Here is a 15,112-nt window from a genome sequence, read left to right as displayed (position 1 = left end):
CAGAATATACTTCAGGTTGAGTATCCACCTTTATCAGACACACATACATACTCTCCAATCACTAGTCATTATTAAAGTCCTCTGTAGCTTTGCATAAGAATTGAGGTATTACCTGTGGCCTGATGAATTTATTTTAAGCTGTATGTTGGTTATACATAACTGTTCCATCAGATAGTTCAGAAGACAGCATCGTTCTCCTTACTCTGAGTGCTCACTATTAGTAATTTTTTTTGGTGGTGAGCCTAGTGATGCCTTTTGATGTGTAAAAGCTTCAGAATTCCATTTGAATGTGTATGTTAATAGTAGGTATTGTGCATGTGGTATTCAGTAACTTGTGCTAGAAAAATCGTCTCATGCCCTTTCTGTTCAGATTCTCACCTCAACTGAAAAGTAGCAAGTGATGCAGTCTTTTGAGAGCTGGGGCTTGGTACCATTCCTAGGATCCACCTTGCAATTTATAACACAACGGTCACAATGGCAACCTGTAATCCTGAGTTTCTGGCCACAGGCAGAAGTAACTCCAGTCCCTTATTTCAATGTAAAGGTGGTTGTGGTAGCTCTTGCCTCTAAGCCTGTAACTGTACAGTAGTGTAGGAAACATCCCCTGCTCCTCTCTGATACTCCTCTCTGATACTCCTCTGAGGCGAGGATGGCAAGTTTGGTGACACCACAGCCCTGTGACCGGTTCCATCTCAGTTCCAATATGGATATAAGTTTCTGTTAAGTGGTATCACTTAAATCCATGTTTGAAACATAGAAACATAGTCTTCTTGTCGGTATGCATTTGCTGATGCAGAATTTTAGATATGCAGGTGATTTGAATGCACAAGTGTACATGGAATTACACAGTGTCTGCCTCATTTGATCTCAGCTTATCACACCACATGTGAACTAAACAGCAAGATATGGCCTCATGCATTTATACTCTTGATGTATAACATCAAGAAATAAACTTAACTTCTTATATTCTTCAAGGAGCCCACAGATAACCTGGAGGATAGTCTTCTGTATACTAGACCTGAGTTTATTATAGGAACTGAGGGAGAAGAGGAAGACAAATCGGCACCAAAACATGGAGAAAACCCAGGAAATCACACAGAGACCACAGAAAATGCTGGTAGGTAGAGGGTGAGAAGCTGAGTATTTCAGTAAGGCTTTAAATTAAATGCTTCAGCTCATACAGAATACAAGGTTTTGAAGCAGTCTTTCAAGTCGAACAATGCACAATCACTTTTTTCTCATGCATTTAATTCTTCAACATAGTAAGTGAATAGGAAGGCTATATTTATGTTGATAGCCAGCATGACTGTCTCTCAAATAAGTGTTAGAAGAAATCTTGGCTTTTTGAACATGTAACGTAGCAAAATCATTGGATGCCAAATTCCGTGCTGTTGTAATTTTACTGACTTCAGGGTTACTGTGGCTAGAATTAATTTATATCTCATTACTTTGACATTCTTTAGTTTGATTTTGAATCCACAGATGAGAATTTTAACAACTTCTTATGTAACTTACATTTTTAACAGCGATAAAGAATGACACAGAAAGAAAATTTTGTTATCAGCAGCTTCCAGTTACCTTGAAGCTCATATACACTATATTGCAGGTAATATTGTTTACTTGTTTGTTTAGTGTGAATTTTTGGTTAAGTGGTGTCATTGTGTTGAGAGTCGTACATCTGCTTACACAGGAAATGTCAAGGTTTGAAGAACCAGACATTCTTTTTAACATGCTGAACTGTCTGAAGATCCTGTGTCTTCATGGGGAATGCCTGTATATAGCAAGAAAGGACCATCCACAATTTCTTGCCTATATTCAAGATCACATGCTGATTGCAAGGTAGGTTTTTATTGCACATTTTGTTATCATACTGCATTAGTTCTCCAACCATTCATTGTTGGCATCAAAGCACTTGCAGGTTTGGTATGGAAAATTAACAAAGGGTGGTAGGGAGGTGTGGAAAGGTTAAGCAGCTGTACAAGGGCACATTGCACAGGCTAATTAAGAAGTTGCAAATGAAACCGAGATACCCTGCATGGTCCATCATGGCCACTCTGTCATGCACCACTGGTTTTGCAGTGAGTCAGAGTTTCTCATACTGAAAAATAGGCACTGTCTGAGATGAGACTGAGCTATCTTTCCTGACTTTACAAAATAAAATAAAGGATGATGTAGAGGCAGGCACACACTTCATAAGGCTTTAGCATTAAAGCTGAGAGAACAACAGCATTGCACCTCATTTTTAAGAGGTAAAGGTTTTTTTTTCATTTAGAGTCAGAGTGAATTGGATTGAAATCTGTGGATTTTAAGATTCTCTTTGAAGAAAGGGACTTCTGCAGAAAACTCACTGAATAAATACCAGCATATGATGTTCTGAAAGAGAGTGTGTTCATCAGTGCTTAGAGCTGCTCTATCAATTTCACTGAGCATCTCCTGAGACTGTATGGTTTTAGCAGACTAGAGAATCTGTCCTGAATCTAAATACCAGCAAATTGTAAACACCCAACATCTTAGTCATTCATGGATACACGTGATTCGTGGTGCCAAGACAGTTCATGTGGCTTATGTGCTGAAGCTGGTTGTGCTCAAACTGCTAATTAATAGCATAGATTATGTTCCATGGCAGTTGTGCCTTGAATTAGGCAAACTCTTGCCAAATCTGAAGTGTTTCAATGTAAGGAATAGTGGAACCTCGATTTTGAAGAAAAACTGCTGTAGTTGAAGATGTACCAGTAGCTCTGTTCTCCTAGCAGCAGCTCTGTAGTATTCACATAAATGCCCAGGATGGCTCATAGAGATTTTTATGAAGAGTGCATTCCCACCACCAAGACGGTGTAGACATTTAGAAGAGAGGATGTCAAGGGAGTAGTTTTGTAAGCGGGCTTGCTTTTCTTGGTCTTTCCAGCTTATGGGGAGTTGTGAAGTCTGAGTTCTCTCAGCTTTCTTCCCTGGCAGTCCCACTTCTTCTTCATGCACTTTCGCTTCCCCATGGCGCTGACATTTTCTGGACAATCATAAACAGCAATTTCAACAGCAAGGATTGGAAGATGAGATTTGAAGCAGGTAGGCCTGAGTGTTGTGCACTATTTTCTCTTTTTTGCTTCATGGAAGAGGTAGAGCATCCTCTGCTGTAGCTGAGGAGACCTGTAATAGTTGATTATGTTTTTGCTGTTTTCAGGAGTTTTGGAGATAGTCTGGTGCAAAACTATGGCACAATGATGCAGTAAAATAGAGAAGAACGTGAGACATTTTTGATAATCAAAATTAAAACATTTGCCAGCTATTTTTTGTTGTTACTTTATCATATGTGCATATTTCTAGGTGAGATATATTAATCAGGACATAAAGAAGCCATTGCCTAAATTAATATGCATGTTCTTTTTCTGGGGGCATGGCTGCTGCAGTGGAGAAGGTGGCTGTGTTGTGCAGGTTTTTGGATATTCACTCTGTGACAAAAAACCACCTACTGAAGTACTCTTTGGCTCATGCATTCTGCTGTTTCCTGACTGCTGTGGAAGATGTCAACCCAGCAGTAGCTACAAGAGCTGGGCTATTACTTGACACCATAAAGAGGCCAGCTTTACAGGTAGGTTTATTATATGGGAAAAAATACTTTCAAACAGGAGTCTGAGTTTTCATGCAAAATTCAAAGCGTTCAGGTGTACAGTCACTGCTAATACCTTTTCAAGCAAGCCTTATGGGTCTTGGTAATTGACATAGGCACAAAATAGCCAAGTGAAATGATACTGCCCTACCCCCAATTTATCATAGAATCATTTAGGTTGGAAGAGACCTTTAAGATCAAGTCCAACCGTAAAAACTTTGCTTACTGCAAAGGATTAGTGTTGCATTTGAGCTGCTATTGTAGAAAGTGGTGCATGTTTTTTACGATTTTAAAATTTATTGACAATTTTCAATTTAAAAAAATACTAAGTTGTAAGTTTTATGACACCCTGCTGAGCTTACAGTGATAAAATATATTCAAGCAAAACCAAACATGATCTTCATTTTTCAAGGTTCACTTAGGCATGTAATTTTAAGCATGCGAGAGACCCTGCCAATCAGAATTCTCATGATTAAAACTAAGCAGATATGAAAGTGGATCAGGGCCTACATATACAAGCAAGATTAAAAAAAATAATGTCATAGTACATAATTCAGTTCTAGTTCTCTGGATAATAGAATGAATATGTGTTACTGCCTATGAAAAGCTGTTAATACTTGCTAGTTTTATTCTATGTAGTGCCTTTTCAAAACAGTTTCCAGAGGACTTGAATTCATGGAGTTCACTGAGACTGTTACCAGTATACTGCACTTTCATATTTAATATGTGGGTTTCTTCTCAAACATAAGCCTTGACACTACAACCAAAATCTAGTGCAAATAAAATACAGAAGCATTTTGAGGCAAAGTGCTTCTGATACACTTCGCCACACAGTCTTTCTTCCTTGGTTTGGGCTTGGTGATTCATTCTTTTTGTAACTAAGGGCTTGGTTCAGTTGCCTAAATACAAGCTTTTTCTCAGGCAAGGGTGTGTGAAGAGAATACTTTGATATTGTGTACCAAATGTGCACTAGGACAGAACTTTGCCTATACCTTTGTATTCCTCAAAATCTTAGCAAATTCTACATTCTAAATATGGTGTTCATGTATCTCCTTACTTACCTTACTTTTCCATTGATATAAGTAGCATTAGTTCTGATTTAAAGGACTTGGTAGGAAAACTTTATCCTGTACTAATTAACAGGAGAAGTTGTGAGCTTTGAGCTCCCTTTGCTTTAAAAAATGTTTAAAGTTTTCACATCTCAGTTATGTGTTTGGGGGTTTTTTTCTTTTATTTTTTTTTTTTTCTTTCTCTCTAGGGTCTCTGCCTCTGCCTTGATTTCCAGTTTGACACAGTTGTCAAGGACAGACCCACAATTCTTAGTAAGCTTTTGCTACTTCATTTCCTAAAAGCAGATATTCCAGCTTTGAGTTGGGAGTTTTTTGTGAATCGCTTTGAGACCCTGTCTCTGGAAGCACAGCTTCATCTGGACTGCAACAAAGAATTCCCTTTCCCAACAAGTAAGCAGAGTCCAAATTGATCTGATCACTTTTTATCAGCTTCTGGAATTTCAGCTGCCTGCAAGGGTCTGAGAGAGATACAGGTCTCACCTGTATAAATTCCCTGAAATTAAGTAATATTTCAGGCCAAAAGAGGATAATTCAGAGTGAGCATTTTTTGACTGCCCGAACACAGGTTAGGCTATACTCTGTCACACCTTTGGGTGTCATGTTTTACTCTCAATAGGATGTGGTTGCCAGCCTTGGTTGAAATGTGGTCTGGTTATACGGTCAGCTGCAACCTGCATTAACCCACTTGTTCTTTTGTAGATGTTCTTATGCTATCAGCATTGCTATTCTCAAAGGCCTAGGTCATGCCTGACTCTGTTCTGTAGTGGTCTGTACAAAGACAGCCCTAGGAGCTGTATGACCTTTGAAAAACAAATATATGGGGCACAGCACAAGAGGTACATGGACTCTTAGAGCCAGTGCTCAGTTAACTATTACTACAGTAATAGTAAATCACTATAGTAATAGTTAACTGAGCACTGGCTCTGAGAGTCCATGTATGCTACAGTGACAAATGTTTGTAAATGTTTGTCCTGTTCATACTTAGTTTCTTGGTAAGATACCACATCTCCTGTTCACCAGAGGGGCCTAAAAAATGATTTGTGTGTGATTGTTTAATGTGCTGTTGTTTAACATGCAATTGAAAACTTTGTTACCCAAGTGGTGGTCCATGAGGTGGATCTATTTCCATCTGATTTCCTTGGAGGAGGTGGGGACAGCTGTTTGGGTGGCATGTGCTCCTTCAGCAGCCTAATGCCTCCTCCTACATTTGCACGGAGCCCAATGCCTAAAAAAGCCCAGGTGCTGCTGCTGCATCCAGACGGGAGATGAGTGGAACTGCAAACATATTTTCTACATATGTGAGTAGCTTGACCCAAAACTGGGAGCTGCTGTCGTGGCCTGAGGAGGGAATCTCGGCACTATTTTCTAGCACCTCTGGCTGCAAATGTAGGGTCATATCTTTAAATATAAATATTTGGGAGTGATTTAAAGTGTAAAATATGCAAAAGATATTTTTGAAGTTTCTTTTTAACCTTTCTCTTTGCCTTTTCAAAGACATAAGTGGTGCAAAGGGTGGGTTCACCGGATTTAGTTGCTCAGATTATTATACTCAAAGGGTTTGAATGCACAAAAACGTAGACATGAGTATAGAGAAGTATTGGTGACCCCATTAAGGTATGCAGTGATACTGTTGGTAACACCACTGTAAATGCATAATCACATTGATTTTTGGAGACGCTGTTCAAATCCAGGATGATAGGCATAGGCAGGACAGGAGGTCAGGGAGGCAAAAATAGAGGCCATGTTTAGGTATGAGTGCACTAAACGTGATCCATACTCATGAGATTTCTGCCATTTTAAATAGGGGGCAGCTCATATTCCGTTAGCCTGAAATTCATGTTTGATTTCAAGAATCTGTTTTTGTCCAGTCTCTAAAGAAAGAAGTAGCAGCATAATTTTTTGAACACAGTTATGCCATTGGTTTTTTTTGGATTTCAGAATGAGAGCATGCAAACAAGTACCTTGCAGATGGACCCTTTGAGCCCATATGGAGCTTTCTTGACTTGAGTGGGACCTGGGGCCCAGTTGCATTTGGCACTTGGCAGCATTAGGGCCTCGCCATGCTGTGGAATGAATCCTAACTTGGTCAATTGCATTTGCAAAGCTATCACTGCTGTCCGGACAAATGTCGCCAACCTCAGTGATGCAGCAATGTGGAAGATCAAGAGGGCTCGTTTCGCACGTAATCGTCAGAAGAGTGTGCGTTCCCTGAGGGACAGTGTGAAGGGACCAGTGGAGTCAAAGAGAGCGCTCTCCCTTCCAGAAACCTTAACCACCAAAATTCGTTGAGTATCTATTTATATTTTTGTGACACACCTGTATCTTATCCCTTAGGGTCGTATCCTATTGCTGGGTACACATCGAAATTGTCAATATTTATCCAATTGGGATAGCAAATTTAGGTTTCTGACTGATTTAGGCATTATTCAGATAATGACAGCTTAGTGAATTTGACAAAGTACATAGACAAACATTATGTCTATGCTGTGCTTGTTTAAAAGGCCAGAATGAAGTGCTCCAAGACTAGTTTATGGGTAGATCTTAACTTTTATTTGTGGATAATACACAGTAGTTTTGTCTAAAATAGGTAGTGTTTACAGAAAAATTCCTCTGTAACTAATCTATTTATTAATGGTAATTATTAATCAGTGTATGCAGTGTATGCTAGACATCTTAAAAACAACTAATGTATCAAATGGGCTTCTGGATATCTTCAGAATTTCTTTGTTAAGAAAACAATGTCCATGCAACACGTGCTTCCTGCCAGCTTGTATAGGAGGACCTAGGTGTTGGAAAACCGTAGGCCTGTATGGAGTGCTGTACAGATGCCTTTCCAAGCAGAAATAAAGCTTACTCATTCTCATTGGAGAATTTTACAAACACAGATTAGTCTTTATATTCAAATTGGACCTCTCACATTGCTCCTATCCATATAACAGGAACTGATAAAATGTTAAAACCTAGGTGCTGGTGAACTGTTAAGTTAAAAGGTAATTTCTTCTCCAGAACAAACACCACCGTATTTTGGGACTCTTGGGTAATCCTTCTTGACCAAGTTCTGATCCTGCATAAGGGCTCCTGTGTGGTGACTCTTATACCAGGAAAACCAAATAATGGAGAAAAGTAGAGTTATAGAACATGGTACACAAAAACTGTAGGGCACAACAGTGGCATGTTTCAAATGGTTACACTCACTGCCTGGCAACAGTGCATGAGTAAGTGAATATAAATATGCTAGCACTGAATGTATGCTGAAGTATAAGATGTCAGTACTGCCTTCTTAAACAGTTGCTCTTGTTTTTGTTTGTTTGTTTGTTTGTTTTTGTTTGTTTGTTTTTTTTTTAAGCTGTGAGCTTGACCAGACATGAGCAGTCTGCTCCAGCACTTGGAGGAACACCAGAGCAAACACCAGGTGGGTTTGACAAAGGGGTATTTTGATGGAACAGGAAAAGGAAGGCACTAGAGCTGACTTTCTTGCTGACTCATGAGATAAATATACGCAAGATGGAAGCTGTCTAAAGACACAGTGAATCATGTCTCAGTGTGGTTCCAAAAGGTGTAAATTGAAGTTTTTCTCTCAATCTGTACTGAAAACTGCCCCCAGCTGTAAATAGTACTTCGTGGCTGGCAGGAGGCTATTCACAGGCAGTCAGCTATGCTGGCAGTGCCTCACCCTCATGTGTTTAGTTGCCCACAGGAATACGTAAAACTTTAGTAGGCTGGCCCCATAGGTCACCTGTGTTCAGGCTGATCTTTGATTTTTTGGTTTTAAAGACAGCAGACAGAATGCTTTTGATTGTTGGTACTGTAAATTGCACTTGTCTCCTCTGTGTGCTTATAGACATCTTAAGTCCTTTATATTTACTGATATTTTGTGAAGATGTCACCCTTTTGTTAGGCATTTGTAGAACAGCTAGCTCAGCAGGCTCCCAGTAATCTCTAAATATTTGTGCCTACTGACAGCTCTTGCTCTGAGTCCTGTGTAGACTGACCATCTGGAAGTGAAAAATCTCAGATTCAAATCTTTTCACATTCCTTCTTCAAGACTTGCAATATTTCCAACAGATACAAATTCAAAATCAGAACAGATCAGCTTACTGGGTGATCAGCTGAAAGGAAAATACGTTGCCAGCATGTGAAATGGACTAGGAGAGCTTCTGAATTAGCAGTGTATAGCCCTGTCATACTAGCCCAGTGAGAGCTCAAAATCAACCCGTTCCTTACAGAACGTATGTGTGTTGTCACAGGCTCATAGAAGGAGCAAGTGAAATAATGGTGCAATGAACAGATGTGACAGTGAGTGATTGTTCTTCATTTAATGGCATCACTCACCTGGTATATACTGAGCTTAGAGGAACTTGTCACACAAGAAGTTGTCAGTGTCACAGTAGGCACTGTGGTTTTATTAGATGTATTTTAGTATTTCAAAGCTTCAGTTTCCAGGCTTAGTTAATTCATCACCCAAGTTTCAAATTAAATTTCCACTAAAAAATGTATATATAAAAAGTTGCATGTAGCTAGTAACCACTGATATGAAGAAAAGTCTCATATGATCCAAAATTATCACAGATGCTTTGGTAACTAGGAGACAAATGACTGTCCCTCTTCTTCCATATTAATTAGTTCTTTCTAAAATCTTATTTTTTTGTAATTTTTTTCAAGGTTTAGTGCATAGTTTTTAACACTTTGCATTGGCATTACTAAGCATATCTGATTCGTCTAAGGAACTAACAGACTCCTAAACGCAGGCTGTACATCTGTTGTAGAAAACCATTTTTTTTTATACATACCACTTGAATGAACCGGTCCTTATGTTCATCCGTTCTTTCCAGATCTAAAACTGTCATCCTTGCACCATCCAAATGCAAGCTAAATTCAACGTGCGTTCTATATGAATTAAACACCAGGATCATGTATTTGTTCTCATATAATCTACAGTACCCTGGACAGTCAGTCAGAGAGTTTCATTGACAGGCACAGAGATCACTATTGAGATGAAGCATAATATAATTTTGATATGAGGCTTTATGTTACATTTTGGTATCTCTTAAAGTAATTTGCAAGTAAAGGGGTCTGATATAAGGGACATGAAGGAGTCTGATATAAAGGATGTGAATAAAGAGGTGAATCTGTGGGCGTAAAGTTAGACTGAATTCAGGAATGGTGGCTGTTGCGTGTTTGGTGATGTCAGATGGTTTTCCTGGGGGGGGATGTGTGTGCGTATGTACACACCTCCTATATAGGCACATATACACAGAAATTGTACAGGTACATACACACATTTTGAGGGGTAAAAGCTACCATAGCCACTGTAAAGACAGAGCTGCTTTGTTGTGCATTTTTAAGTTGAATCTAAACAGCTTGATTTGGTACAGGATACCCTGTATCATGTGTTAATGAAGTGAAAGTTTAGTTCAGGCTTGGTGTAACTTAAGACCCATTTCAGAAAGCAGAAGATCTTCTGGACTCTGAAGGTATATCGATTAAACTGCATTGTAGAGGTTCTGTAGTTTTAAACAAGCAGTTTTCCATTGCTGGTTTGTTGCAGGTTTCTGCATTAGAAATAAAACCAGGAGGTGACTGACGTTCCCTAGACTTGATTCCTAGTAGACCTATGACAAACTGCTCAGGGTGAAGCTCTGTTCACTGTTCTGCTGTATAGTTTTCAGCAAGGGTAAAGTATGAGAAACAAGATTTTAAGGCTTCAGAAAGTGTAGTAGTATTTCTGAAGGTAAAATGTGAGGAAAAGTCCTGTGAGGTGTCTCTTAACTAGTGTTAATGTTATGAAATTCTGACAAAATTGAGCATTTTATCACTGAGTTTTTAAATTATATTGTTCAGCAAGTGAAACTAAAACAAGTTAATCTTTTCAGACTGATTACTCATTGAATTTTTTTTTTTGGAGTACCAGGATTTGCTTAGAGCCTGATCCTTTGTCTCATTTCATCTTATCTTCTTTTTCACATAGAAAATCTCACAACATGTAATAGAGATGAAAATAAGTAGGGCTAAAGAAAACAGTTTAATAGCATCTTTATGAAAAGGGTGGTTTTTTTTTTTTGATACCATTTCATGGAAAATTTTAACCTGGAAATATATGGAAAGATTATTTCTCAGTTGATGTCCACAAAGCTGAAGTTATTTTCCGTATCCATTTTTAACATGCTTCTGAAAATAGTACTTGCAGTACCTCTGATTCTAATTAATGCAGAATTTATTGTTTTCTTTTTGCATCTGCAAATCTTGGTCCAGAGAGAATTTTCATTTTGAAGAAAAGGGTTTCTGTAAATCAAAAATCTCAGTGAAAACTGTTTGGAATGAGAAATATTACATAATATGAAGTTCATGATTTCTTTTTACCAAAATGAGACCGGTAAAGGAAAGTTATTCTTAAGCAAAAGTCACACTTTCAGAAATGATTCTGAAAATTGCTCCCTCCCCTCCCCACCCTGTTTTATTTTTCACCTATCATAGAAATAGCAGCCTTCTCTCTTGCTCAGCAAAACAGCCAATCAGAAAAAAACCCTTTGCGCAGCCACCAATAAAATATAAAATATTTAGAAATTATTTAAAAAAAAATGTATACACTGCAGTTTTGCTGGTGAATAACCTAAGACAGATGCAGTTGAACCAGCAAAGGAATCCCTTGTCAGAATCACATTGAAAATATGGGTAAAATAGAGCATTTCAATAATTTTTAGTATTTGCTATAAATATGTAGGTATGAATTTACATAAACCCTAAGACATGTAAGTAACTCCGACAGACTAAGTGGGTATTAGTTGATGACTAGTAACCCTAACACAGACATGCAGGAGCAATTTTAAGATTATACTTTGAGCTAATTTTACTTGTAGAGTCTGTACTGTAAAGTTCAACATAAAGTGTTTTTGCAAAAGTAAGTACTATGTCCAATAGTTTAGTTGATAGGATTTATCCTTGAAATGAAAACAAGTAGATAGTTTCATAATTCTGCCTCATACCAGCTTGCTTTATCTCAATTATTTAATGTTAGACTTTTAACCACAAATCAGAAAATACACCACAATATATTTTAGTAACAATTAATTTTAATGTTAACAGTTATAGTGTTTAATAAAGAAACTAAAATTAATGGTGTAATAAAAACTGAATTTTCAAGTATTATTCCATTTTGATGCTGTCAAAATAGTATTTTCTGTTCTCTAGTGGAAATAAATTTTATTTATTTTGCATATAATGCATATAGAATGGATTTTATTTATACAGAAGCATTTAATTTAAATTACTGTTTTGAAGCAGAACATGTTGGAATAACATACTTTACTGTGCGTTAGCTATGCATTACCCAGAATTATTTAATAAAAAGAATCTGATATACTGATACATGAAATAACTTCTGCTTTTTTGTGAATTCGGTTCCTACTGTTAGTTTAATGTAGGTCTTTAGGAACTGCTAAGTACAAAAAAAAGGCCTTACACACATGGTGAAATGGAAGAGGGTAACTCCAAAGGAAATTACTAGAGAATTCTAGTGATGATAAATGCTATTAAAAGTAACTGGAAATATTGAATTTAAAAAATATTGAAGTATGAAAATGAAAATACTTGCCCAGTGGGCAACTGTTATTTGCAGTGTGTTTGTTTTGCTTGGATTGCAATAGCTAGCACCCAGGCTTCCTTGTGCTTTGTAGGTAGCCTCTCATCTTTCACATGATCGTATTTCCACGCAAAGTATTGCTGATTATTATTTCGATTCAGTGTTTATAAACCAAGTCTTAAGCTTGTTCTGTGGGAAAAAGTCATCGAAGTTGTGATTAATGCATAGTATTCCAAAACCTAATAATTTATAGTGCCTATGTTTTGGCCCAAGTTATTTGAGAGAAATATGGAGTCAATGTCAAAAGGGGAAGTCTTCATTCTTTGTTTAATCATTATTTGGTAGAACTTTCTCTCTCTCTTACGTTTACCATTTTGTGCCTCCTCCACTGAAAAAGGCTAATGTCCACTAACGTTTGCAGACGAATGACTGGAAACTATGCCAGATGAGAATTTGGTGGCAGTGGGATTTGATTCTTCTTCAGTGCATAGATGTGAAGGAATAACAACACTCCCTTTGGCAGAAATGCACTGGGATGGGAAGATGAACAGCTCCGTTAAACACGGGAAAGCTGAGGAATGGAATTCAGTGTACACAGTAGGTGTTACTGTGCCGCTGAGCCTGAGGGAACAGAGAAACAATATCCTCAGAAATGCATGCCTGTCTCCTGTGCCTTCACCAGGTGTATTTGGGCAGAAATGGAGCAATGAATCGTGGAAAAAAATTCTGGTGTATTCTGTACCCTGTTTACAGTCTTATCCAGTGTCTGATACCACTGTCTCTCTTGTGCTGATAGGACAACCGTCTCCAGAGAATGATAATACAATAAAAGACCTGCTGCCAGAGGATGCTGGGATTGATCATCAGACTGTCCACCAGCTCATTACTGTGCTAATGAAGTTCATGGCAAAGGATGAGAGCAGCGCTGAGTCAGACATCAGCAGTGCTAAAGCTTTCAACACAGTCAAGCGCCATCTGTACGTCCTGCTTGGTTATGATCAGCAGGAAGGATGCTTCATGATTGCACCACAAAAAATGCGTGTTTCAACCTGCTTTAATGCCTTTATTGCTGGAATAGCACAAGTAGGTGAAGGCACTTACTACTTCTTGCAGCTATTTCAAATTGCTTGATTTTGAAATGGTGGTAGCACAGGCTTCTTTGTACCAAAATAATTGCTGAGTGTGGTAATCCTACTTAAAACTTCTTAACACCTCATCAGTTGGTGAAAGAATTTGGGAACAAGGATGACTGCTTGTTCTTCAGTCTTAGAAGACTCTGTGTAGCCTAACAAAGTGCTTTCTGTAGGTTTTTGCTTTGCAGTTAATAAGTAAACAGTTGAGTAGAAGTATGCTAATCTATATCTTCCTACTAGTACTCTAAACTTGCTGCATCATTGGCTTAGAGAAAACAGTTTTGTGTGCCTGGAGGCATGCAAATACTACAACTCTATGAAGAATTACAGATTGCTCCCAACCTCTTTGCCCTCTTGCCCTAGCCTTTGAATGCCTTACTTACCTTGTGTGTCATTTCCTCCTTTCCCATTCAGGAAGACCTGGGACCCACGTGCTCTTGCTTGTTTTGCTGCATGAATGGTCTGTAAATTGTTCATTTTGCAGGAGACTCATTCTCCTTCTTCCTCAGAGTGCACTGGACATTCTATTCTCCCTTTCCTGGGGAGTGGTGCCACCATGGTGAACTTCTACCTATATTGCTGTGATAAATGGCTGAGCACATCCTTGCCTTGTGCCTTCTTTCTCCATTTTGTAAGAAGGACTGTAATTTCTTACCTCACAAGGCTTTCCTAAGGCTCAGTTAATTTTTACTAATAGAGTAGTTGGTGATGCTAGGCTGAAAAACATTTCACACTTAGGGAAGTGTTCTTATTACTTGCAGTGAACCATCATCATCATCACTTTCACACTTTTTCCTTAACACAGTCTCTCATAAAGAGACTCAGGGGAGAGAGAGGGCTGTGATTTCAGTTCTTCCTCTGCCCCAGCTCTTAAAATACTCACTATAACCTTCAAACACTGCTCAAAGCTATCCTGGCCTCTCCGTATCTGCAATTCTTACCAGGATTTTCTGGTTTATACATTGGAATAAGTGATTTTTTTTTTAAAGTCAGTTGTAATGTAGATTCTTGGATAAACTTTCACAGTTATGAAGAAGTGAAGAAGTCAGGTATCCATGTTTCAGCAGGCCAGATAGGTGTTAGTGTAAACTGGGTAGCTGCAAATGCATTGTGATCCTTTGTCTTCGAACACCATTGCTACATGGTAGTAATCATCTTTGTACAGTTTTAAGCAGAGGCATGTAAAAGGACCTTGAGGCTGCTTACCATTATATTGAGAGTCTGGAAGTGGCAGTTCAGATCACAGGGCAGTGTCTTCCACATTTGGCTACGTTTTCCAAGTTTGGATTCCCAAACTTTAGTGTTCATAATTGACCTGATTTTTGGAAGTACTACTTACTGCAACTCTGAATACGACCCCCTGCCTTTCCTCTTCTGCCTTTAAAACGTCTCATGATAGCCAAATTCACCATTTCTGTTTGAAAAGTTTCATAGTTGAATCCTGACTCCCCTGATGCCAAATAGAGTTTGAAAACTTCAGTAGACCAGGGTTTTTCTCCATGTAGCAAAAATCAAAACTTTAGTTTATATTTTGGGTTGTGGTTTTTTTTTTCTTTTTCTCCTTAGGTGTAGGGCTGCTTTGTGTTGGGAATCACCTTTGATGCTAGCAAAATGCTATTTGCAATCTGAAGATGCGTTTACAGAGTGAAAACTCAGTATGGGCTCTCGGATCAATTTTGGATACACTTCCGCCCCTAGTCATAAATATTTGCTTTCCTCAGTCAGC

General features: G+C 38.4%; 1 protein-coding gene and 1 long non-coding RNA gene across 11 annotated transcripts in view; one reads left to right on the top strand and one right to left on the bottom strand.

Moving 5' to 3' along the window:
• The window catches only part of UNC79 (unc-79 homolog, NALCN channel complex subunit), a 117,149-nt gene that overhangs the window by 38,248 nt on the left and 63,789 nt on the right, over positions 1–15,112 (top strand). For 5 of the 6 annotated variants that reach the window (XM_055715430.1, XM_055715429.1, XM_055715428.1 and 2 more), the window contains exons 20-27: positions 976–1,117; positions 1,527–1,839; positions 2,906–3,063; positions 3,405–3,586; positions 4,863–5,064; positions 6,779–6,958; positions 8,021–8,086; positions 13,050–13,336. In XM_055715430.1, the coding sequence (XP_055571405.1) occupies positions 976–1,117; positions 1,527–1,839; positions 2,906–3,063; positions 3,405–3,586; positions 4,863–5,064; positions 6,779–6,958; positions 8,021–8,086; positions 13,050–13,336 (1,530 nt within the window). The remainder of the gene's footprint in view (positions 1–975; positions 1,118–1,526; positions 1,840–2,905; positions 3,064–3,404; positions 3,587–4,862; positions 5,065–6,778; positions 6,959–8,020; positions 8,087–13,049; positions 13,337–15,112) is intronic. The other variant, XM_055715427.1, reaches the window with a different exon arrangement.
• The window catches only part of LOC114015750 (uncharacterized), a 77,345-nt gene that overhangs the window by 7,352 nt on the left and 54,881 nt on the right, over positions 1–15,112 (bottom strand). The window lies entirely within an intron of this gene.

The sequence above is a fragment of the Falco cherrug genome, chromosome 7 (genome assembly GCF_023634085.1).
Source record: "Falco cherrug isolate bFalChe1 chromosome 7, bFalChe1.pri, whole genome shotgun sequence".
In the NCBI taxonomy this organism is placed as follows: domain Eukaryota; kingdom Metazoa; phylum Chordata; class Aves; order Falconiformes; family Falconidae; genus Falco; species Falco cherrug.
This window is presented reverse-complemented; position numbering and strand designations above follow the sequence as displayed.